This window comes from Pogona vitticeps, chromosome 1 (genome assembly GCF_051106095.1).
Source record: "Pogona vitticeps strain Pit_001003342236 chromosome 1, PviZW2.1, whole genome shotgun sequence".
In the NCBI taxonomy this organism is placed as follows: Eukaryota; Metazoa; Chordata; class Lepidosauria; order Squamata; family Agamidae; genus Pogona; species Pogona vitticeps.
Genome location: NC_135783.1, coordinates 337,420,354 through 337,446,607, shown reverse-complemented (window position 1 = coordinate 337,446,607; position 26,254 = coordinate 337,420,354). Strand labels below are relative to the sequence as shown.

Below are 26,254 nucleotides of genomic sequence, written 5' to 3'. Positions count from 1 at the left end.
AGATCAGAGGATCACTCAAAGGCTTTCCACAGAGACCTACGTTCACCTAATCCTGAGTACTAGCAGAATAGAAAGCTTTCCAGCAGCTCAAGGAGCTGTTTCATTATAAAACAAGCTTCCAGTGAAGCCAGAAACTTCGTGGAAGCAAGGAGTCAAAACCTTGGCTTGCATCCATGTTTCCTGCATCTTGTTCCTGTCTCTGAACTCTGGACTTTGACCCTGGACTGCATTGGTACTGGACTCTGGACTTTGGCCCTGGACTTTGACATTGGACTTCATTCTGTAAGTTGGTTTCTGGACTTTGGCTTTGCATTCTTGATATCTCTGACCCTGGACTGGTTTATCAGACTTCGGCTATTGTAAGCCATGTCCGACTCTTTGTGACCCCATAGACCAGAGCACACAAGACCCTCCTGTCTTCCACTGCTTCCCGGAGTTTGGTCAAATTCATATTGGTAGCTTCAATTACACTGTCCAACCATCTCATCCTCTGTTGTCCCCTTCTCCCACTTCTCCTCTTGCCTTCACACTTTCCCAACATCAGAGTCTTTTCCAGGGAGTTTTCTCTTCTCATGAGATGTCCAAAGTATTGGAGCCTCAGCTTCAGGATCTGTCCTTCCAGTGAGCACTCAGGGTTGATTTCCTCCAGAATGGATATGATTGTTCTCTTTCCAGTCCAGGGGACTCTGAAGAGTCTCCTCCTGCACCACAATTCAAAAGTGTCAATTCTTTGGTGGTCAGCCTTCTTTATGGTCCAGCTCTCACTTCCATACGCATAGCACTACTGGAAAAACCACAGCTTTGACTATGCGGAACTTTGTCGGCAAGGTGATGTCTCTGCTTTTTAAGATGCTGTCTAGGTTTGTCATCGCTTTCCTCCCAAGAAGCAGGCGTCTTTTAATTTCAGGGCTGCTGTACCCATCTGCAGTGATCATGGAGCCCAAGAAAGTAAAATTTGTCACTGCCCCCATCTCTTCTCCTTCTATTTGCCAGGAGGTGATGGGACCAGTGGCTATGATCTTAGTTTTTTTGATGTTGAGCTTCAAACCATTTTTTTGCGCTCTCCTCTTTCACCCTCATTAAGAGGTTCTTTAATTCCTCCTTACTTTCTGCCATCAGAGTGGTATCATCTACATATATGAGGTTCTTGGGAATCTTAATTCCGGTTTGGGATTCATCCAGTCCTGCCTTTTGCATGAAGCATTCTGCATATAAGTTAAATAAGCAGGAAGACAATATACAGCCTTCTCGTACTCCTTTCCCAATTTTGAACCAATCAGTTGTTCCATATCCAGCTCTATGTGTTGTTTCCTGTCCCACATATAGATTTCTCAGGAGATATATAAGGTGGTCAGGCACTCCGATTTCTTTAATAATTTGCTATAATTTGTTGTGGTCCACACAGTCAAAGGTTTTTGTGTAATCAATGGAGCAGAAGTAGATGTTTTTCTGGAACTCTCTAGCTTTCTCCATAATCCAGCGCATGTTAGCAATTTAGTCTCTAGTTCCTCTGCCCCTTCAAAATCCATCTTGTACTTCTGGAAGTTCTCGGTCCACATACTGCTGAAGCCTACCTTGTAGGATTTGGAGCATAATCTTGCTAGCATGTGAAATGAGTGCAACTGTACGGCAGTTGGAGCATTCTTTGGCACTGCCCTTCTTTAGGATTGGGATGTAGACTGATCTTTTATTTTATTTATTTATTTATTTAAATTTTATGCCACCCATGCTACTGAAAGGTCTCCGGGCAGCTTACAACAATTAAAATACAAGGTCAGCAACCACACTATCTTGGTTAAAAAATACAGCCTGCAAAAGGTCAACGAACTCTACTGAGCCACAAGGACCAGTGATCACTGCACACAAAGACTAGCTAAAGATATCCATCAATCACAGTGACAGATCATCTCCCACCCATTATCACAACAATACACCCATTACAAAAAACACCCTGATCACCCTAATCACCCAATCTCCTGAAAAGGACAAAAAGCTGATCCCACAGCTACAAATACTCGACTATCCCACACACTACACCAAAATACAGACATTCTAACTCCTGTCCTCTGAAGTTGCCATCCACAGAGACTGGAGAAATGTTAGGAGGAAAAACCTTCGGAACACAGCCAAACAGCCCAAAAAACCTACAACAACCATCAAGTCCCGTCCGTGAAAGCCTTCAAGGACACCTCTATATGTTTTGGTTTTTGGTTTTATTCTGAAATGGAGAGCCTCAACTATACATGGTCCCAACAATACTGTACTACCACTCTACAGATTTACATAAAGAGCATTAAGAGACTGACAGTTTTCTTTCAAGTGTCCTCCTAAATTATCTCTAGTGTGGAATTTGTTTTTTCCCACTGCTAAGCTTATACGTACTGAATTGCTAGTTTTACTATATAATTCACCATGTCCCCGAACAACATTTTGTGGACAGTCAAAGGTAACTCTGACATTTAAAAAGCTATGACTTTTTAGTGTATAATGTGGCAACAGAAAACTGGCTTCTACAGCAAATGGGGATCTTCAGCTACAGGAAAAAGGTGAAGATCATGTTGTAAGGTGATTCTTACATCCCTAATTCAGTGTCACCAACAGGGTTGAAAACATAGGGATTAAATTCAGCACTTTAAAGAATGAAACACTCAAACCTTATACATAGGAAATCTGTCAATTTCTTCTACATTCAGGTTTTTTAAAATTCAGGTCTGTTCTGTGAAATTTGTGAAGCAAATATGAAATTTGTGAAGCAAATAGGGACGTGGTGGTGCAAGGGACGTGGTGGCACTGCGGGCTAAACCGCAGAAGCCTGTGCTGCAGGGTCAGAAGACCAAGCAGTCGTAAGATCGAATCCACGCGATGGAGTGAGCTCCCATCACTTGTCCCAGCTCCCACCAACCTAGCGGTTCGAAAGCATGCAAATGCAAGTAGATAAATAGGGACCACTTCAGTGGGAAGGTAACAGCGTTCCGTGTCTAAGTCGCATTGGCCATGTGACCACGGAAGATTGTCTTTGGACAAAAACGCTAGCTCTATGGCTTGGAAACGGGGATGAGCACCTCCCCCGAGAGTCGAACACGACTGGACAAAAATTGTTAAGGGGAAGCTTTACCTTTACCTTTTATGTAAAAAAAGGAAATAAACAATATTTTTATCCATCCCTAATTCACAGACATAACTAGCAACCTAGAGACAGAATATCTGAAACTTTCTTTTTGCTAAGCATATTTTCTACCACTGAGCTATGGCCTTTCCTTTTAGTGTTGCATTAGTTCACTGAGATACTGGCTGCCTCTCACAGTAGTGAAGAAAACTGGCAGGAAAAGCAAAATTCTGAACAGCCAACAAGAGAATCTAAGTTTTAATGTGGACAGAAGAATGGGGTACTTGAGCTAGTGGACTTTGAGACACAGAGGAATCCACACAGCCAAACTACCAATCCCTAGATATTATTAATCCCAATTAGACCAGACTCATTAAATCAGCAGGATTTAGATAAGTGTTGACTTAGGTAAAGGTAAAGGTAAAGGTTCCCCTCGACAATTTTTGTCCAGTCGTGTTCGACTCTAGGGGGCAGTGCTCATCCCCGTTTCCAAGCCATAGAGCCAGTGTTTTTGTCTGAAGACAATCTTCCGTGGTCACATGGCCAGTGCGACTTAGACACGGAACGCTGTTACCTTCCCACCAAGGTGGTCCCTATTTATCTACTCGCATTTACATGCTTTCGAACCGCTAGGTTGGCGGGAGCTGCGACAAGCGATGGGCGCTCACTCCGTCACGTGGATTCGATCTTACGACTGGTCTTCTGACCCTGCAGCACAGGCTTCTGCGGTTTAGCCCGTAGCGCCACCACCATTCAGCAATTGATTCAAGCTGGGACTAGTGACTAAGTTTAGACCCTAAAACCTTAGCTGCACATTCAATCATTACCTGCCTCGTCTTCTGCAAAAGAGATGATATATTGATAGTAGTTATTGATATGTCCAGGAAACAGGCAAGTTTGACCTCTTCCCATGCATATTTCATTGTACTGCCATTCCCCTGTAGCACGATTCTCTTTCAAGGACATGAGGCGTCTACAAAGCAAAGATTAAATAAAACAAATTGAATCCTATAAATGTCTGTTCCAATCAATCTTGTTTTCTTCCTTCAGAATGTTTTATGTTTTCAATGGAAACTGAGTGTGAATTAAAATGGAATCTCATGACAAATTAATTTCCAACTGTGAATGATTAACATAAACTGCATTTTGAAGAGGACAGATGTCAAACTACACATAGAGATCAGTCCTTGTTCTACATGATTAACAACATAATGCAATTTTTACTCTTAAATTTCTCTTTTTTACTTCTGATCTCCTATCCCTCCCTGTTATTTTCAGTTTGATTTTTATGAGAGTACAAATCAGCCTGCTTTGCAGTCCTCGGATACATACACAAAGCTCACAGATGAAAAACTGCTCATGTCTATTAAACATGTATGTACAACAGGACTTTTAAAATTAACAAAATATAAGATAGAGGACTATCAGTAAAGTTATGGCTAGAATGGTCATCAAGCAAAGTAATAAATATCAATATTTTAGCAAATACTGTAATAACATTTCTGTGCAATCATCTATATAGGGGGAGGATTTCTATGGCATGTCACACTTTCTCTGCAACCAATGCTTGAACCCACAAGCAAGTTTAAACATCTTTCTCACCAGATTACTCATAAACATGTCCAAACCCACTTAAAAGTTCAAACAGGAGAAAATGACATGTCATAGAAATCCTTCCCATAAATGAGAAGTTACCTTAAGATTCTTCTGGATGCAGTAAATATAAATCTGATTCTACATAAACACATTTGCATAACATTTTCATCAAGGGGTCAAGATTTATAATGGTACCATTTTATTATGTAACTATTTACTTCTGAATTACGTTCCTACATGTAGACATTTGTATGAAAAACAATAACATAGTGGGAAAGGAGCAGACAGACTGAAATAGCTGCTTTAAGAGGCACCGGAGCGGGAGTGGGGAGCCTATAGGCTGGTATGTGCCCACTAAGACAAGCTGCTTCATTCAACTGAGGAGAAAGATGCAGTGCCATGACTGAAGTAAGACGAGACACTGCTACTGCTGTGGTCACTGATTCTGTCACTACTTCTGTGCAAGGAATGGAAAGGCAGTCACCATCTTGTCCTTTGTTACATACAGCAAAATGTTTTGGGTCACCCAACCTTGTAAGGCATCAGTGGATGGTTCTCAGCCAGTCAACAACAAGTGTCACCAAGTGCAGTGGTACCTCAACTTGAGAACGTCGTTGTATGGTATACTGTGTATATACTTACAATGACAATAAATTATATTATTATTATACATAAGAACATTTCGAGTTAAGAACAGCTCCGTTTGTAAAAAGTTGCTTCGACTTGAGAATGGAGTCTTGACTTTAAAAAAAAAACTTTCCTGCCCTGTCTTTTGACCTAAGTTCACCTTAGGTCAAAAGAAGAAGAAAAAATCCACCCCCTAGTGGTAGATACAGATTAACTGGCTTTGCATTACAGTGGTGTCTCGCTTTACGATTGCCCCGCATTACGATGAATCCGCTTAAGACGATCTTTTTGTGATCGCAAAACAATGGTCTAAATAGGGGAATTTCGCTTTGTGATGATCGGTTCCCTGCTTCGGGAACCGATTCTTCGCAAAACAATGTTTTTTAAACAGCTGACCGGCGGTTTCAAAATGGCTACCGGGTAATTAAAATGGCTCCCCGCTGTGTTTAGGCACGGATTCCTCGCTATACAGGAAGCGAAAATGGCCGCCGTATGGAGGATCTTCGCTGGACGGTGAGTTTTTACCCCATTGGAACGCATTGAACGGGTTTCAATGCATTTCAATGGGGTTTTTATTTTCGCTTAACAATGTTTTCGCTTAATGGCGATTTTCCTGGAACGGATTATCATTGTTAGGCGAGGCACCACTGTAGTTCCTATGGGAACTAATGCTTCAACTTAAGAACAGCGGCTCAACTTAAGAACTAAAAACAGCAGATACGGATTAAATGGTTTTCAATGCATTCCTATGGGAAATGGTGCTTCGACTTAAGAACGTTTCGACTTAAGAACACAGTCCCAATACGGATTAAGTTCTTAAGTCAAGGTACCACTGTTTAGATTGCAATAACACTCAGATCTTACACTGGAGATTCTCGCTAGGGTCAATGAGGTTGTCATCTCATGGCAAGTTAACCATTACTCTGTTGAGATTTTGATCTCAAAATGTATTAAATATATATTTTGCATAGTGAAAGTAAAATGGCCAATTTTACTTGAGTCATGTGCTGAGTGTATTTAGGTCTGGGTACCAAGTTTTAGGACTTTGATATTCTACAGCTGTTGTACATGATGTAACTTTATGTAAGTAGAAAATGAAGTACTGTATTTTCTGATTGGTCCCAAGAATGTATATAAGTCATGAGTAAAGGGGACATTTTATCTGCTGTAAGTCAGATCACTTTTTTTTCCTATGCTAGGTATTGTACCATGTCATGTCATGCTAGCAGATGAATGTCTATTTTCTCTGTATATATGTTAATAGACTAAGTTGATATTCTACTCTCTTAGTGTTATAGTGTCTATGCAACCTGAAATCTTGTAACTCTGCTTATGTCCTGAGAACACATATATTAAACCAAATTCTCAACACACTCACCCACTCATGAAATCGCCGAATATATATAGTCCATTCAGGTTTGGAAACTCACAACCACGATACACATAGCCTCCTGTAACGGATTTTCCCATTTTGTGTGGATAAGCATATATTGGAAGCACATCATCTGTGAAGCAGAAGAAAAGTCACACCTTTAGAAGCAAAATAGCTCAAAAACAAATATAATGTGTTTTAACAGGTCTGTCAGGTACATCACCGCACTCTGCTTAAACCACCTGCTTGACATCCTATTTTTACTTAGTCTCCATGGAGACTAAACAAGCATTCCCTTTCCAACAGAAGCAGGTTTTATACATAAAATGATTATAAGGATAGTATGTTTGAACTGAATTCATTCGTTTTCACAAGAGAGGGCTCACTACATAATGTTGCCTTGCCTTATTTATTTATATTTATTTATTGGACTTATATACCGCCCCATAGCGCTACAAGCACTCTCCAGGAGGTTTACAATTTTAATTATACAGGCTACACATTGCCCCCCCAGCAAGCTGGGTACTCATTTTACCGACCTCGGAAGGATGGAAGGCTGAGTCAACCTTGAGCCGGCTACCTGGGATTTGAACCCCAGGTCGTGAGCACAGTTTAGCTGCAGTACAGCGTTTTAACCACTGCGCCACGAGGCTTCTTTTTGTATTTGGTTTTGGATATTTGCGCAAAATAAACAAAACAGGATGATAGGATACTATCTTATATTGAATCATGCTGATCATTAGTAGCTTATTAGGATTTCAGAAAGTCTTGTTCAGTGCTACATGGGGACAGAACTTGGGCCCTCTTGCATTTAAAGCATGTCCTCTGCAACTGTGCAAAAATAATGTTTAAGGGTGAACCACTTGCAGTTCTTGAAAATATCTTAAATATTTTTGCATTCCTCCTTGATAAAATGCATAAGCTCTTGATCCAGAACTTCCCGTGAGAGCAGGGTGTTTCTGAAAATAGCAACTCAAAGAAGTAACTATTCCAAACTATGAACTACTTAGACGTGTTGAATCTTTGGGGTCATCTTCAAAGCAAAGTTGTGGAAACTAAGAGCAGAAATCTTGGTTAGAAATTTTCTTTAGGAAATCAATTGGTCCCCGACAACACTCTGTGTGGTATTTCTTTTGCAGCGATGACAGGAGAAGGTTTACAGTGTTAAGATGCAGGCAGCAGAAGAATTAAGTGGAGCTAAATAGAGATTTGTAGGTAAAGGCAATGTTAAGACGTGAGCAGTTTTAAGATGGTGTCTCTGTAGTTGTTTTGAGGCTCTACTGCAGCAATTCTTCACAAATACAATTACTGATTCCACTTAAAAAGAAGATGAGAAATTCAACTGCTACTCTTAACTAAAGGAGACATACTGAATCAATGAGATTTATATAAGCACTGACATGCTACTCAGGAACCAATCCAATGGATCTACTTTCACTGGGAATAACTATTGGATTTAGGCCAAGCAGAGTGCATTCCAGATTTCTAAATTTCTCTGAATAAGGCATATTGGTTTCAACAGTTACGCTTAAGAAGAACACCACCATGTTCAACAATACTATTTCTCCATTTAGTACAGAGGGACTGGAGGAAGATTTCAGGAAGAATACAATGTAAAGGAAAATAGTGTCTCAGCTTCTGACTGCTCCTTTGTTTCTAGCACTGTAATGTTCTTTTCCTGTAGCCAAAACCAGAACTGTTCATCAAATGCAGGTGTCCTTTTGAAAAGCTGCATATGCAGACAGACAGACAAGAGGCTGTTCACAATGCCCTGATAAAATGCTGTTCTAGAGCGTTATGGGAATATCAAAAAGTTCATTTTCAACCCGCCTTTGCTGCTGCCTAGTAAACTGCAACCCAAGGGCACAAATGGCTGGCAGAGCCGATCTGAAGGCAGGTTGGACCTTTGTGGACTCGAAGGTTTTGGGGATGCATATATAATGTACATTTAATTTGTTGTACATTGCCCAGAGTTGCCATTTACTAGATGGATGGCTGAATGTATGAATGAATGAATTGGTCTCTAGACCAGTGATTCCCAACCTTGGGTAACCCAGTTCTTGGATGGCAATTCCCAGAAACTGGCCAGCACAGCGGGTGTAAAAGCTTCTAGGAATCGCAGCCCAAGAGCACCTGGGTTACCCAAGGTTGGGAGCTACTGCTCTGTGGCAACCCTTCTCAATGGAGACCAGATAGCCCCCCCCCCAGGAGGTCTGGCACATTTGAAGGGGGGCACAGGCTGAAAAATGTGAGAAGTTTCTGTGTTGTATCCTTATTTGACAGGGAGAACTGGAAACTGAGAAGAGCTCATAAAAGGCCCAAGGCTTGAGAATGGCTGCTCTGCACAGAAAAGGAAGTCATGCTTTCCAACGTCTGCCACAAACAATCCTATGTCAGTTGACCTATGTAAGGACCCAACAGATTTCTTGGTTGTTTTTACTTTCCACTTTTTCCTAAACCCTGAGAATTTAGGTTAATATGTTTATTGCTTTAACAGATCTAGAATTACAAGGGAAAGCAAACTGCGGTATTATGAACTTCAGCTGTCAGCAGACACAAGATAAAATTTAATGTACAGAACTGTTGCTGCAGTTACTTTTTGGGACAATGATTCCTGAAATCCCCCAGCAGCACAATCCCAATAGATAAAATCATGCAGGATTGTTTCCCTTTTAGATGGAGGAGAGTCTCCCAGGGATATAACTTTCCCACTTCTTTTCTTTATATTAAGGAGGGTGGCCTTCTTCCTTCACACATAGACCTGTGGTCTACCTGGAAACTGAAGCAGCTCTTTCCAGTATCAGAGCCTGGAAGTGTTATTGTTTGTTTTGTCTTTGAATTTGGTTTTGTTTTTGTATGTGTGTGTTTTTGTTTGGTTTTTTTTTGGGGGGGGGGAATACAGTACCCAGCCAATGTCAACACTGACCAGTCTGGCTAGGGCATTCTAGCAGCCAAAGTCGAAAACAGCAACCTTTCTGAGCTATGAGACACCTCTCTCCTGACATCCACCCCTTTCCACACATCTAGGCTAACTGAGTTAAGATGATAATCAAACCTGAAATCTAGGCTAGCATACTGACCACATGAGCTGAAGTCTAGACTTCACGCCCTTCCCGGATGATCTAACTCAAATTTTAGCCAGCTGGTTTTTACATTCACCAAAATGAAGACTTTTTCTATTTTTAAGATTTACAAATGTATTCCATTTGGATCACATAAACCAAAGAAGCTTTTAACAAGTAGCAAACAGAACAACTAAGTGCATGGGTTTAGTCATTTCTTAGAAGAATGCTGTTTTATTGCCATTTTTTTATTACCCTACTTAAGCCTGAGATAGAAAGCATTTTTTGAATCAAGCTCCAGTAATGTCAAAGAGACTTCATTTCAAGAACACAAGTTCAGGATTGGGAAATCAGTAATTTTCTTTATACATGAGAATAAAAAAATCAAGATAACCATCAGTGTAAGGAAAAAATAACAATGAAAGCATACAATACATTTACATTTAATGATTTTTATTAAATAATGTTGTGTTATGTCCAAAGTTGATTTATTTCTTGCACGTTCCTGTCCAATCCATTAAGTGACCACTCTGAACATCTGGCACACTGGAGCATCATTAGTTGTACAATGTGCTGAGAAGCAGAACAACTATGACCTTAGAGCTCAGCTTCATTTTCCATGCTTCATTATTTGCACAATCAACAGCGATTGTACTTTAACATATTCTGCAATCCAGTTTTACCTTGACCTGGGAATTTGAGCCTGGTCTGCAGCTTGTGGCCTCCAAAACAACTGTGTTTCTGCCAGGTTTTTGCTATCCCCCCAGGCCATGCACTTCCAGCAGAAAACAAAAAAAGAGGAGATTTAATAAGCCCTGGAGCCTCTTACAAATATGACCAGAGGGAAACATTAAGCTTTGTGGGTCTCGAGTAGCGTACGTCTGGTCCTAAGCCCAGTATGATATTTATGAATCACCAACCAAACTGCCAAGAGTTCAAGATAATAATGGAAGTGTTGGCACAAAAAAGCCCTACATTATGCAGTTCAATTAGTCAGAACCCGTAATTACCTAGTGAGGAATTGACGCAGAGCTTTTTGTCATAACAGCTGAACCCTTCTCTTGCTCTCCAGCCATAATTCTTCCCTTTCTCCACAATGTCAATTTCTTCAAATTTATTCTGTCCCACGTCACCGCAGAAAAGTCGTCCTTTCCCTTCCTTTGTGTTGGGGTCACCCCTATCAAAAGAGCAGCGCCACATGTTCCTGGCTCCATAGGCATAGACTTCAGGCCGGGCTTTTGCTTCATTAATAAAAGGATTGTCGGGAGGGATGCGATAAAGAGGCCCGTGGTCATTGTTGTCCACGTTGATCCGGAGTACCTTGCCTAGCAGGGTCGACCTGTTGATGTACAAAACAAACAAACAACAAACCAGCATTTTGTGAAAACATTACTTATATCTACAAAAGAAGCACAACCTCCTGGTGCATAATATATAAAAATGTGCTTAATGATTTGGGGAAAAACAGATATGCAGATGGAGGATTCCTAGCTCACTTGCAGAGCATATGAAAAGAACTTTTAGCAGTACAACTCTACAGCCCATGCTACCTGGTGGACTCTGAAAGCTGTGGTCCACAAAGTACCTTAAGCAAGTTCTATTCATGGCTAGATCTTATGGGCCACAGGCTGGCTACTGGCAACCATGGCCCTCCAGATGAACTTGAACCACAGCCCTTATGATTGGACATGGCATCTAGAGATGGTGGGAGTTGCAGCCCAATAACATTATATAAGTCCTGCATGATGTCCACCTTTGCCCAAGGTCCAGCATTTCAAGTTATAAAGATCAGGTAGCACACAATCTGCCTAGGACCCTGGAAGGCCCCTCTGAGTAATAATGATCAACCCTGGGCTTGAGCAGGAGCATTTTTAAGGTAGGATCACGCTGTGTCCTCTGTTGCCTCAATGAGCTGAATGATTCTGGAGAATGTTGCTATTTGCTCCAACCACACTACACAGGACAGGTGAAATATATGAATCAATGAATGTGTTATCAGAGGAAACTAAATACAGGCGAAGCCTTTACATTTGTGCAAAGAACAGTGAGCACAGAAGGCACACTTCCTCATAAGGATCCATCAGTCAAAGCTAATCAATAGAATCGTCATGACTGGGAAAAGGGAACTGTGTGTTTTGGTCAGCGTACTGACTAACGTCATCACTGGGCTTTCGAACAAGCCTGCCAGACCACAGTCTGTTTATTCTGAACCTTCGTGAATCAGAACTTGGAGCAAGGCCACCTTATTTCAAGAGCAGCTTTAAACAGCTTTCCCAAACCCTTCTTTCTGCAATGACAGATTTATACTGATGGCTTAGCTTTACAAACTTCACAGACTGTTGACAGGAGGAAGGACCAAGTTACTGGCAAAGCAAGCTCCATGCTGAACATCGGCAAATACAATATAACTAGACTTTCTATGTTAAAAAAGGCTTGATACCCCCAAGCAAGAGAGACAGATCTGTGAACCCTCGGGTTGGATGGCCATTTCTTGGCTGCACCTTTAGCAGGCTATATATTACGCTTCCCACTCTTTAATAAAAGCATAAACCTTTTGACCTGTGATAATGTACAATCCACAAGCAAAATCTATTAAGACCATGTAGATTGAATTTTACATTAGAAGAAAATATCAAATTCATTTCAACAGGATTAATGTGCAAAATGCAATCAAAATCTAACATAATGCTTACGATGCTTGTTTTTTAACCTGCAATTGCCTTATGTTGTGTGATGGGTGTTCATGCATTCATACCCCTGGGTGTGGTGCAGGTGAGTTACAACACAGCTTGGAAAAGTTGCTTATTTGGATAATTATATCCAAAATCCCCCGGTCATGGTATTTCCCATTGAAATGAAATGGGCAAGTTTAATTAACTTAGTCTGGATCAAGGTCTTTGCCTTTAATTTACTGTATATGTCAAGACACATCCTGATCATAAAGCATCTCATCCTATCCCGATAAAAACAGCCATTAATACCAAACCTAATTTCACATCTTTGTAACAGCAACTAAGAAAGCATACATCATCTGGCTGCCCGGTCCCCACAAAATAATATTAATGTAAGATTTCTACTTGTTTTGAGCATTTCCAAATGCTCCGAAAGGATCTCCAGCCATCCCCCCATCTCCAGTGAAGATATAGAGATAACCATCATCACCAAACAGCAGTTCTCCTCCATTGTGATTGGAAGCTGGTTCTTCTATCTCCAAAATTATCCTGAGGGAAAAGAAAAAAGAATTCTGGTAACATATGAGCAGTCAAAGGAATTGCCAAAAAAAGTGGTGGGGAGTGGAACATAAGGAGTAAAAAAGGGGGGGAAACCCAAGTCTAAAATGATTTCTGAAACTTGGAATTAAATGTGAACTAATCAAACGTTCTAACTAAATATATGGATAGAACACCCAAGCCTTCTCTTCATGTTGGCACCAATGAATACAGTGGTGTTGGCCTCTTAACACTGAAAACATAGTCCACCATTCCTTTCAGATGCTTTTGAAACAAGATGATTTTTTAAAATGTTGTTTTATTTTCCTTCATTGAAGTATCAGTGTTACATTGACCTGGAATTTGATTGCTCAACAGTACAGCTCAGCTTATTTGTGAAATACATCCACTTAGTTTCCAAGAAGAGATTTGTGAAATTGTGACATCAAATTCCTTTTATCCATGTGTGTTCCAAAGCAATATTTTTGTCCATCCAAGCACAAAGCAAAGCTGCAAACATTTCAGATACAGAACCCACCTTGATCCTAAATATGCAATCCCCATATCTGTGCCACAAAGTATGTCCCAATGGCACTTAATTCCAAGGGGATACATATATACAATTGCATTTATGAGATCCTTTTGGGTATCAATGCATTCTGCATTTATAACTGGTGAGGATGCTCAGTCCATATAGGGCTCTTCGGAAGCACCCGACTCCCTCCCCCCTCCTCAAGTTTTTTCTTTTACTTTTTAAAAAAATTCTACAATCCTTGTTGATCCCCTAAAATTACTGAAATCTCCCTGAAAATTCCCTCCTTATTAGGCTGCTTTGGCTTCAGTCTTATGCTTGAATTCACCACCAGAAGATGTGAAATTAGTGCTTCTGGTTGTGATTATATACGGAGAGTACTCTGAAGTGCTAAATGCTAAGCATAAAGTATTACTCAATATTAATTGTGTTCGATGCTTGTCTACCCTAAATCTATTTCAGCAACAAAAGCATCATCATTAAAACTACAGGAGGGTTTTATTTATTTATTTATTTATTTATTTATTTATTTATTTACATTATTTTTAGCCGCACCATTGCCAGTGGCTTCTGAAGTTAAAACTGTCTTAGAAATAGACAAATGTACCAGAAATGGTGAACAGTGTAGGGATGTGAAGAATAGTCAAAACACTTCTTGTTCTCTGATTTTCCAAGTTTTTCTTGAAAGATAGTTCTTGCTGAGATTTCACTCAGCGAATACATTTCACTCCACACCTAGAATATTTCTTGGCTTCCCTGTTTTGGTTTTTTGTTGTTGTTTGTTTACCTGTTCTTATGTGCAGGAAGCTGCCTAATTCTGTGTATCTCAACACCCTTTCCAGGGGATCTCGGGCAGGAAAGGTGGCATTTTGCACAGAAATTGTAATAACTGAACAGATTGGTGTTTGTTTCAGAAAAAAATGACCAAAAATACCCAAGAAATCTCATAAGATTTCTTTTTTTAAAAGAGGAGGAACAAAGAGAGATTTCCCCCCTTCCCATACTCAGTTTTTCACAGAGAGTGAGAAGCTGAGAGATTATATCCCTAGCCGCCTAGAGTGGTCGAGTAGACCAGATAGGTGGGGTATAAATCAAATAAAACCAAATAAAATCAAAATAAATAAATAAATGAATAAATAAATAAATAAATAAATAAATAAATAAATAAATAAATAAATAATAGGACGCTGTACTTATTGGGAACTTGCCTTATTCCCAGTCAATGCTGCTAGATGGTTGGCTAGGATCAGATGAAGGCAGGGCATGTCACCTGGTCCAACTTTACAATTCTGTGTTCAGAGAAAATGAACTACAGAGAGGCCTGAATTTAAAAATGTATTGCAAAAACCATCAAAAATCACTAATTTGTCAATTTGTATTCATCTGAAGCAATGCCCCCTAACAAATACAAATCAATGTATTTTCAGCAATTTTTTGCAGAGAGGCTTCCCATGACTCTCCTCTGCTATCTTTCCAAGTTTGGTAAAGATTGGGTTTTCCAGATGCTAAAGGGCACTTTCCTGGAGGGACTTACATTTTGTGTGTATAGCTCATATGTCAAAACCCAATCTTCGCCAAACTTGGAGGGATTATAGAGGAGAGTCAGAGGAAGCTTTCTTGTGATTTTGGTGTTTCTAGGTGCCTGGGGGCTGTTTTATATGGTTTAAAATGCAAAACAAATCAACTAACTGACTTGTAACTGAATTGTGAATTTGTTATTTGTAATCAACCATGACAAATCGCAAATTGAAATGAACCACCATTTTTCCAATTCATGCTCATCTCTAAAATAAACCTAGTAAATTACTACCAGGTCTTTTGTACGTCTAATAACTCTTAATTCAAGATTAAACCACACAAAACTATTTTGCATTAAAGCAGAGATAGCTTGCAACAATATGCTTTCCTAGGAAAATCCATTTCTTCCTTCCTAAGTGCAAACAGTCCGTGCTACTCAGACAGTCTCAGGGCTTTGATTCTGTGACTTTGCCATGCCACTGTTTTTAAGTACATATCTAAAAGACTGTCAGAAGATGGAAAAAGCTTTGTTTTCTGCTGCCCCAGAGGACCTAAACCGATTTGGATTTGAATTGCAATAAACATTGGAAAGATCTTCTTGATGGTAAGAGATGTTCTGCAATGGAAAAGACTCCTTTGGAAGATGATAGGCCCTCAGAAAGAGTCTCATGTTGGTTCTGTCAAGGATGCTCTAATAATAATCAATAAACTCCCAACCTTTGGCTCCACAATTAGATACCTAAACCTCTAGCTATGGATTTTCTGCATTATCAGGATACTGGACTAGATAATTGTTCGGCATCTATTGCAACTCTATAGTTTATGCTTCTTATTTTCAAAGCCATTCTTGTTACAACTAACTCAATGCAGGAATTCACTCTGGCTTTTACCAAACATATACAAATCTGAGAAATCAGCACAACACTAGTTCCACTCCATCCTATAAAATGAAGCCAGGCTTTTTAACCACTCCGAAGAACAACTTTCTTGCTTCCATCTCCCCTACCCATCCTCTTTTCCCCCTTTCCTCTTTGTTTGCTTAGCCCCGAGTCTAAAACATTTTTCTAGAAATTCAGCACCCTATGTAGCTCTAACATCATTACTCCATTACTGTACCGAGAGAAAATTCCCAAGCCATTCAGTAGCTAACCTTTTGTTTCTTATAATTTTTTTAAAGAATCAATATTAAGACTCTTTTGTTTGTAGAAACATTTTTGTTTCAGAATATGCTTACTCTGATGAAAAGTATACTGACTTTGTCTACTACATGTAACACAAACCATTTTCTGAGGTATCTGCCAACTAATAATCTAGTTCACTTTAAACCGCATCTTGATTTGGGGATTAACTAAACTTAATTTATGTAGCTCTTTAGCTTCCCTGAATGCTGTTTGTCACAATGACCTCCCAAGTCAAGAGCCAAATGTCTGGAGACTCTCAAAGTAGAACTAAAACAAAACAAACCAGCCAGCAGAGCATCCACTATATCTCAGGCATCTTGTCAGACAGTTCAATGGAAAATAAAAGGAAGGCCGCTTGAAGTTATTCCTTTCTACAAATCATGGGTGAAGGAAGCCTAGTCACAGGATAAGGAACCTTTATCACCCATAACCCCTTATCATCGCTCATGCCTTGAGTGGCTGGTGACAGCTGAAGCCCAATATACCTGGAGAAATAAAGAGTCCTGTTGGAGGATAGGGGAATTTTCCCCATGGCTTATATTTACCCACACCTTGCCTCTTTGAGCTTGCCATATCAATATTTTGGAAATCATATGGCACCCACCAAGTTTCTCCTCCACAATCCCCATGCCTCATTCCATGTTGTTTAGGAATCAGAACAACTTTTCAAGGGTACACGTGACTGTAAGGAGAAGCAGAGAATAATTTCCACCTCCTAACTTTATTAAGAGCATAATTGCATGGGCCATTTGAATTGTTTCAATTTCCCACTTCATTTATACTGATATCTGATGAGAAGAGAAGACTCCCTGGAAAAGTCCCTGATGTTGGGAAAGTGTGAGAGCAAGATGAGAAGGGGATGACAGAGGATGAGATGGTTGGACAGTGTCATCAAAGCGAACAACATGAATTTGACCCAATTCCGGGAGGCAGTGGAAGATAGGAGGACCTGTCCATCGGACACGACTAAACAACAACAACAAAAGTCATATGGTACTTAAATTGCTGACATATTCACACAGTGGTCTTTTCTTTCAATGCATTTCTTGAATTTTGAACAGGTTTTGTAGGCTACATGTGCCTACCCAATGGAATGAACTCATTTTTTGTAGTTTTTGGAGCACACTACTCTATATCGCTAAAGCAGCATCTAAATTCTTGTGAACAACTTTAGAAGGCAGTATCAGAAAATGTTTCATAATGCAAGGTTTCCCTTGGCAGTCCTTTGGTTTTAGGGTACTTTGTTTATCAAAGGACACTAAGTGGGGTATTTCTCCATGTTGACAAGGGAAGGGATGAGCAGAGGTGAATGTTACAATAAGGAAGTGATGCAGTGCCAAACTTTTGATGGAGTGAATATTGCCACACTGCTTAGCATTGAAAAAAATTAAAAAGGGGAACAAGAACAGTGGACATGCAGTGTCTGTGGCACCAAAAAGACAAGTGGGTGCAAATTAAATCGATAGCAACATTCACGCATGCTAAACCGATGTAGGCAGAATTAAGGAATAGGATCATTTTTAAAAGCCCATGCTGGTCCCTCTAATTTTGGGCCCGACCATGCAGGGCCCTCACTCTATGCCCTTGGGCAGGACTCCAGCCGTAACCAAAACTAAACAGGCGGGAACACCGGCTGTCAGCGCACAGCCTCAAGGGAGCTCTGTGTGCACAACCCTGCATGCACTTTTTAGAGAATGTTGCTGGCAAGGTTAAAAAAAAAAAGATCACTTGCCCAAATCAATGTATTTTACCTATGCATCATGTGAATGGAAATTTATAAAACTAAGTAACAGCAAAACTAATAGAACAGCAATTCTTATGGTCGATGTAATTACGACCTAAGTTAAATTACATTAAAACTGGTCTATTCTATATGTCATTCTATTTGTCATGTAGTTAGCAGAAGCTGAGATCACTTATATACCTGTATTACTATTTGTCTATGTTACAACAGTTCCTTCCAAGGCAGAAATATGTTTGATTTAGCAGAAGAGATCTCCTCCTTTTTCAGCCTATCTGAGAACCTTGGAACTGGATGCCTTTATGGAGGCTAGGAATTTCAGCTGATCTGCTCTTGTCTACTGGTATAAATTTCCTCCTTTTTCCTCCACAGAAAAGTAGTGAAGCACACAGTAAATCCTAGTAACATTACAATCTTGAGAATTTCAACTTGAGATGGGAATGAACCTTGGTTCGGAGGTTCATGCCAGTTTTGGCTGTCCTGCCTCCTTGTCTGAGTGGGCCACTGGCCAAGGAGGCGGGGCAAGGAAGCCCATGCTCCTGCCAGGGACTGGTCAAACAGCCAAAGAGGAGGAGGAGGAGCAGGTGAGGATTTTAAGCTGGCTGCCTAGTGGAGGATCCAGTTGGGGAGGAAGAGAACACACAGCATCTGTGCTGCTGCGTGTACAAACTGGCACAAAACTCTGAAGTGAGGTTCATGCTCATCTCTAATTTCAGCCACCAAGTAACACTTGTTTGGTGTTACAAGTTTCAAGACAGTAAGATGTATATTTGGGCTTACCTTACCTGTACAAGCTCATTTATCTGTTTTTACTTAAGAACAAGGGTCTCGTGCTACTCAGGGCAGTACAGAATTGTCAACTGTTGGCTGAATCAGGGCCCTTAGAAACCTAGGGGGAAGTGACACTCTATGACAGACAATAACGCAGCAGTGGATGCAGTGTTGCTTCCTGTTCTTCTATCCTAAACAACTGGCAGAATCCTATGCTACTTTTAGTAATTTCTCAGAACGACAGCTCTTTTCCCCAAGATGATGTTAATTTTTCTGCATTGTGACTACCAAGTAGCAACAACAGCAACTGTATTGTCATTTTGCTTCCTCCACATCCTCTCTCTCATGTTATTCCAGATGGTTGCACTTACCAACAGAAATAAAAAACAAAAAAGGCCATAAGTTTGGGAAATAATTCTACAACGTGGTCTTTTATTTCTAGAGAACTATGAATGGCAAAATCTTGGAATGTTTCTCAGCAAAATATCTTCAGAGAAATTTTGTCTCAAAACTTGTCATTCTTCAGAATTTAGAGCTTCCAAAACTATTACATTTTTCAGTGGCTATTATAAACACATTTTCATCTATTAATAAAACAATAATTGTGTGCTGTCAAGTCATTTCTGACTTATGGTGACCCTCTTCAGGGTTTTCCAAGTAGAAAATACTCAGAAGTGCTTCACCCTTCCCTTATTCTGGGGGATGCCTCAGGACTCTGCAGCTTGCCCAAGGCTACACAGGCTGGCTGTTCTGCTGAGATGCAGTGGGGAACTACTGCCTTAATTAAAGGTGATTTTTATAAATATCAATAATTGCTTATTAGTACTGTATTGATATTTTTAATGCCTCTTCCAGTGTTAAGCTTTCGAGTGGGTATAAGGAGAGCAGTGTTGTATGCAGCTCCAGGAAAATATGAATCTCGTGCCCTGCCGTAACATGTCTTGCAACTTCTCCCAAAGTTTTATCCTTCCAATTTTCTGCCTCTTTTTCAGCCTTAGAATCTCTTTTAGTTATAGTTTTGAGCTTTCTCTAACAGTGAAAGACAGCTGATGGTGGGTGCCTCATTCATTTTTAATTTCTATTATACATAATCACTCTGCAACTTCCCTAGCTACCCCTTTGAAAAAAAAGGCTTTGGAAAGAGTTATCTCTCAATAACACTATGAGTGAGAAAGATCTTGGAATTGCTGCAGATTATAAATTGAATATGTGCCAACAGTTATTCTTTGATTTGATAGCATCTTCTCTTGAGCCTTAACTAAAGCGTAGGAAATGGGAAGGAGATTCTGTGTGCCACAGAGCTGATTATACAATGAAGGACAAAATACACTCCACATAAACACACTTGCACACATAGACACATGGACGTGCATGCATGTACCCACATCCGCACAGATTTCCCTGGCCACCTTTTGAGTAACGCAAGAATCCTAAACCTCACCCATGAGGATTTCTCTAAAATTTCTCCTCTTTTGAAATTCTTTGTAAAAGGAATTTATTATTCTGTCAAATTAATTGAGAATGGCCAAAATTCTATCTAGAAAAATGTCCAGCATAGAACTATTTCAAGCATGATTATGATGCTGGCTCTTTCTGTGACATTCAGGGTGGCTTGGTTCATTTGTGCCCCAAAGACCAGTTTTCTATCTACAACGAAAGTATAAAAATAAGCAAACATCAGAATTCATTTCCATTAGTAACTTTTTTTTGACTTCCAACATCTTAAATTAATGTGACAGATAAAGGTGCATACAATACCTTTCGGAACCATGGTCCACAGAATTCATGTCACCAGGAGAAATTCTGAACTCACTGATTCGGATTCTCTCTTCATAATGAACTTCAACTGAATAGTAGACATACACTTTACCATTAAATTTGAATTTAGGATGGAAGACAATACCTAGAAAACCTCTTTCATCTCCTTCCCAAGGTGAAGTAAGTACAGCTTCACTGATGTTCAGAAATGGTTTTTCAAGCCGTGAGCGATCTGGAAGATATGTCCAGACTAAGCCAACCTGTTCAGCAATGAAGAATCTGTGGGTTCCATCATTCGCATGTACCATAGCAACTGGATTCCTAAGCCCATTGGCGACCTCCATTAAGCACAACTGCAAGCATCCTTCCGAATCAGCAGTCACCAAGCCAAGGTTTTGATTAAGATGCTCATTGGCTAGGAGGTGAGGGAAACAGTAGTCTGTATCGTCCAAGGACAAGTAACGGCAGAACTTTGCCAAGTTGTTTTCCATGGACAGTAACTCTTCATCAGAAGTGAGGTAGCGGAACATGGACCTGCACTTTTCCCATACTTGTGCACAGTAATCTCGACAAAGTCCTGGGAGAGTTCTCTCTGGAGTAGAAGGGTCTTCAGCATCATACAGGTGAGCAGCATAAGGGGAGCATTCCTACAGGAAAAGAGGAAGCCTGCATCAGTTGTTGCTGTATAAAAGCAAAGTGAAGTGTGTCGCTTATATTCTGCCCCATAAAAGCACCATTTTTCAAAAATTTGAAAATCTGCTTTATCAACTACAGCCCAAATTAGGCATACCAATGGAAGCAACATTGACAAAACAGAACAGTTCTAGACTAGATGCACCATGTAGCCCAACTGAGTATAAGGAGTGAACTTTATGCTTTCATTTTTCGCGGATCATATTTTGATCAGAAGCGAAACCATTATTTTAATATGTTACAAAAGCTTTAAAACAATTTAAAGTTGCTATTCCATACAGCCTATGCTTGGGTTTATAACCATTTATTGTGTTGCACATGAAAAAAAAAACCATGACCAAGGACCAATGTTCCCTCTAAACCACATGGATGTGCAGCGCTGCATCAGGGCCTCACATCTGAGCCAGCGTTGCTGCCCATTTGCTTCTGATCGCAGATGGAACCCTGCAGTCCAGTCGTGTCCAACTCTAGGGCGCAGTGCTCATCTCCATTTCCAAGCCATAGAGCGAGTGTTTTGTCCAAAAACAGTTTCCGTGGTCACATAGCCAGCACGACTAGACACGGAACGCCATTACCTTCCCACCGAGGTGGTACCTATTTTATCTACTTGCATTTACATGTTTTTGAACTGCTAGGTTGGCAGGAGCTGGGACTAGCGATGGGAGCTCACTCCGTCGCGTGGATTTGATCTTATGACTGCTGGTCTTCTGACCCTGCAGCACACAAAGGCTTCTGCAGTTTAACCCGCAGCGCCACCACATCCCTTTAAGATTACTGATACTAGTGTGTAACTACCCACATGCAAACATTAGGGACTACTGTAATCTCATGCACAGAATGGCTGACAACGCACATCATATTATAGTCCTGCATGCAAGCACACATACAGAATAGAAAAAGAGATGCAGATATAAAGTTATTCAGTTTTTTCCAGTGCACTTTTCGCAACCGCAGCTGAGAGCTGGTGTTAACAGTGCAGCAGAACATAAGGATTTGAGCCAAGTGTTTAGTCATAAAGAGATAAAACAGATGTTACAAACACATGTGGGGAAGAGCACACTCAGTAATTGCTTTGTCATATATGAAGCTTCAGTGGGATTTTCTACACACCATCCAGTCAGCCTGTATTTTGTTGAGATTGGTTTTGGTACAGGGTTGTTTGTTTGTGTTTTAAGGCAAGAGAACTTCATTTTGTCCAGTCAGACATAATTTAGGGAACATAGCCTTATACACAGTTCCAGTTCAAATGACAGGGTTTGCTGGAAGTCGTTAAATTAAATACTGACTCACAAAATCTATAATTCTTAGCTCCAATACCCAGAACTGTGACTAGTAACTCAAAATTTTCTCAGTTATTCAGATTTGGGATTTAATTAAAATTTAGGTGTACACAGAAACATTATTGTTCTTTCCTCAAGCCAAAATCACAAGAGAAATAAGAAGAGGAAAAAAGTATAAAAATGATTCCTCCACCAACACTTAAATATCCGGAGCATAGCAGTTAAGACAAAACAGCAGCGACCAAGGGTCTTACAGTATAGTTTTACATTACGAGTCTTTGTGGACTACAGCTCACCTCCTGTTATCATGCCCTCTCATCTGCACTGCAGAATTTGAGTATGAGCTCAGCTTAGGCCACATATGGTTTAGAAGGATCAGATGTGCTAAACTCAAACATTATGTCGTAATAAAAAAAAGAGAGGCCATAAAGACATGTTCTAAGAAGAAAGCAGAAGGGGGGGGGGGGGAAGCCAGGCAACTGAAAAGTAATGAAGATAAAATACACTGCGAATGCTTTAAGATTCTCAAAAGAAGTTTGTGATCACACATACAACTCATATTTTTCATCAAGAAAATAAAAAATTCTGAAGGCTGTTGTGAGGCCGGAGGTGAGAGCAAAGCCCCTCTCATGGGAGTGCCATCCCTCCCGCCTACTGCCGACACGGAACAACAGACTCTGCCCATACCCCCGCCCAGGAAGATAAGGCCACTAGGAGCGGGTAGAGGAAAGTTTGAAGGGACTGACCGTTAAAGAACCCGGGACAATTTTGGCGGGAACGGAACGAAAACCACGGGTAGATGTAGAAGTGGGGCTGGCCGATATAAAGAGTGGTGAGGAGAAGTTACCGCCTGGCTGGGAATGGATTTGGTTAGAGGATCCGTGGAAGAGGAAGGTAGAAAAACTCTGGATACCAAAAGAAGAGGCTGACGCCCGGAGGAGAAGGGAAGCTACTCCCAAACCCTCTTAATGGGGAGAGAGGGAAATGAAAGAGTGGAGAAGGAAATTGAAAGAGGAAAAGGAGAAAGTGGAGAGAGAAAGAAGAGAGAGAACAGAATGGTGAGGGGGATCCAGATGAGAGGACACCCCGGGGACCACGGCAGACCACCCCTGCCTCCATAGAATTGGCCTGGCTGGACAACAGAGTTGAAGACACCGTCCCCTTACTGGAGGGGGGAGACTGGACAGATATTGAACCATGGGGTCAGCACGGACTGGCCAGGGCCGTGGGATGTTCAAGGGGGGAACCCCTTTAAAGTTGAAGAATGGAAAGCCCTAGCCGACCCGTTGTTGGATGGGGAGAAGGGTTGGAATATGTTTGCAGACACTGGTTTCTTGTTAAGCAATGCAATCAATGTTGCACCAATTTCCAAACCTCGCAAGTCTGATGATTTATTTGGAGCCAAACAAGAGTCAGAAAATGAACCCTCAAAACTGTATATATTATGTTTATTTACTCCCAACATTCAGTCTTTCACAATTTAAAGAAAGATTAGGAAATTATATAGACTGATGAAATCCTGTTCTCTGAGTGCTGGAAATCATACCAAAAATTCACAAGAAACCTTGTGGATGTTTCACCAGGTAGGAGAGCTGGTTGCCCTCCAGATGTCCTTGAACTACATGTCTCATAATCCCATAATTGCCCAGGGTGACAAGCTGCAAAACATGCAAATCTCCAAGGTACAGTATTTTGAAGCCTATTCTCACAGAAAAGAGATATTTTAAAAATAAACTAAACAGAGATTGTCAAAATACTGACATTTGCATGTATTAGAAATAAAACAGCTTCTTCAAATATTTACAGCAGCAGCAACATAATCCAGCATTGGATAGTAAATAACAAATGAATTCAGGGCTTCCTGCAGAAAGAATCAACTGAAAAATCACATGTGTTTTATTCAGCGTAATTTGATGTTCTTATTGTTGGCTGAACCTACACATGCAGCTGGGCCAGCTGAGGACAAGAACACGTAAAATGTAAAGTATCTTAGGAAAGAGAAGAAAAATTCTCAAAACACAGCATTTAAGAGAGTGGTTTCAAAGTCTGTATGGGCACTTAGTCAAGAGACCCACACTGTGATTAGAACTGGAAAAAGTGATTCAAGGACTTAGTTTGATTAGCCAGGATGATTCATATAAGTAAATGGCTATAATTCTGTTCTGAACCTGTCCCAAGCCTACAAGAATAGAAAATAAATAAAAATAAATTAAAAAGCAAGAACTCTCTCTCTCTCTCTCTCTCTCTCTCTCTCTCTCTCTCTCTCTCTCTCTCTCTCTCTGTGTGTGTGTGTGTAGAAGTGTGCAGTACTTCCTTACCCTGAATGCAGTATTTCCTTACCCTGAATAGTTGTCTGATTACTCAACACTGAACACCTTGTAACTGAATGTATATAGTCTCCCTAGAAAAAGATCAGTGAGCAAATCTGGTGGGCTTTTATTAGCAGTCAAGAGGAGTAGCTGAAGTTGTCTTGGCTAACTGGCAAGGTGCTGGAGGTGTGCTGGACACATGACGATACATGTAAACAAGCACCTAATGAGTACTCACCCATTAGTAGCTTTTGCAACTCATCTTGCTTACATGTAGATACGCAATAGGGTTCTGCCCACTGACATAATATAAAAGCTGTCTGTACTAAAAAGGTCATTGTACAGAATCCAAAAATCAATGTATTACAAAATATTAAAAACAACCAAAATCATTCCTCTAGTTGGGCACTGTAAAACTGGCGATCAAGAGAGAAAAAGTTCAAAACTCATCCTGACTAGAGATAGGGATATTCGTATCTGTAAAGGAATACAAATATTCCCATCCCAGGTGCACCTAATGCAGGTCCAGCCCTTGGAACTGGCTAATCCACTCACATGCTACTGTGCCACCAGCCTCCCGCTCTTCTTGCAAGTTGCGGAAGTGGCTTTGTTGTCTCCTGGCACAGCTGGCCATTCTAGGCAGGGGGCACGAGGACAAGTCTCCCTGCACGGCTGTTGAGTGGCCAGCCGAGCCAGGAGATGATGGAGCTACTTCTGCAATTGGTGAGAAGAGCGTGGGAGTTGATGTGGGAGCACATGAGGGGACGAGACAGTTCCAACGGACGGGCCGCATTACGTGTACCTGGGATGAGGATATTCGTATTCATTGACAAATATGAATATCCCCATCTCTAATCCTGACCTGATGTTGCAGTGTCAGGATCTCAGTAACAGCCCTAGATGGAGAATCTTAACTTGTTGCATCAGCTTGAGGTATCAGATTGTTTTTCTGCATCTCTAAATACAAAGAGTTGCCTATGTCTATTTTGTTGTCCATCATCTTGCGCCAAAAAACATCACTCCTGTTTCAGGGGCAAACAAAGTAATGGCAATTCCAATAACAAAAGACATTGTATTTGTATTCCTTGTGTCTGAAGAACTGGATTTTGATCCACAAAAAGCTAACAGCAAAATAAATCTGGTATAGTCTTCGATGCGACATTTTGTTTACTTTCTCTCTCCCATGCATTTTTTTCTTCCCAACATGCTCAGACAGACTGACAGGACTACCTCTTTGGAAATTATCACATCAAGATAGCTGGGTATTGTATACCTTTGGTCTAGATAGGCGGGATAGAAACCCAATAAATAAATAAAATAAATATTCAGTTGACACATTAGGCATAATATATCAACTGGAGCCAAATTAAGAGACCAAGACCCATCTATCGGTTAGAGCAGAGGTCTCCAAACTACGGCTCATGGGCCACATCCAGCCCACCTTGCCATTTTCTCCGGCCCGTTCCCTTCAGCCCATGCGTGCACGGAAGCAGGTGGGT

General features: G+C 40.6%; 1 protein-coding gene across 1 annotated transcript in view; it reads right to left on the bottom strand.

The window, feature by feature from the left end:
* Positions 1-26,254, bottom strand: part of HHIPL1 (HHIP like 1) — a 41,992-nt gene that overhangs the window by 8,223 nt on the left and 7,515 nt on the right. The window contains exons 2-6 of the mRNA XM_020812896.3: positions 20,474-21,120; positions 12,841-12,984; positions 10,774-11,102; positions 6,708-6,834; positions 3,934-4,079 (exon numbers count right to left, since the gene is read on the bottom strand). Of these exons, the coding sequence (XP_020668555.3) occupies positions 3,934-4,079; positions 6,708-6,834; positions 10,774-11,102; positions 12,841-12,984; positions 20,474-21,120 (1,393 nt within the window). The remainder of the gene's footprint in view (positions 1-3,933; positions 4,080-6,707; positions 6,835-10,773; positions 11,103-12,840; positions 12,985-20,473; positions 21,121-26,254) is intronic.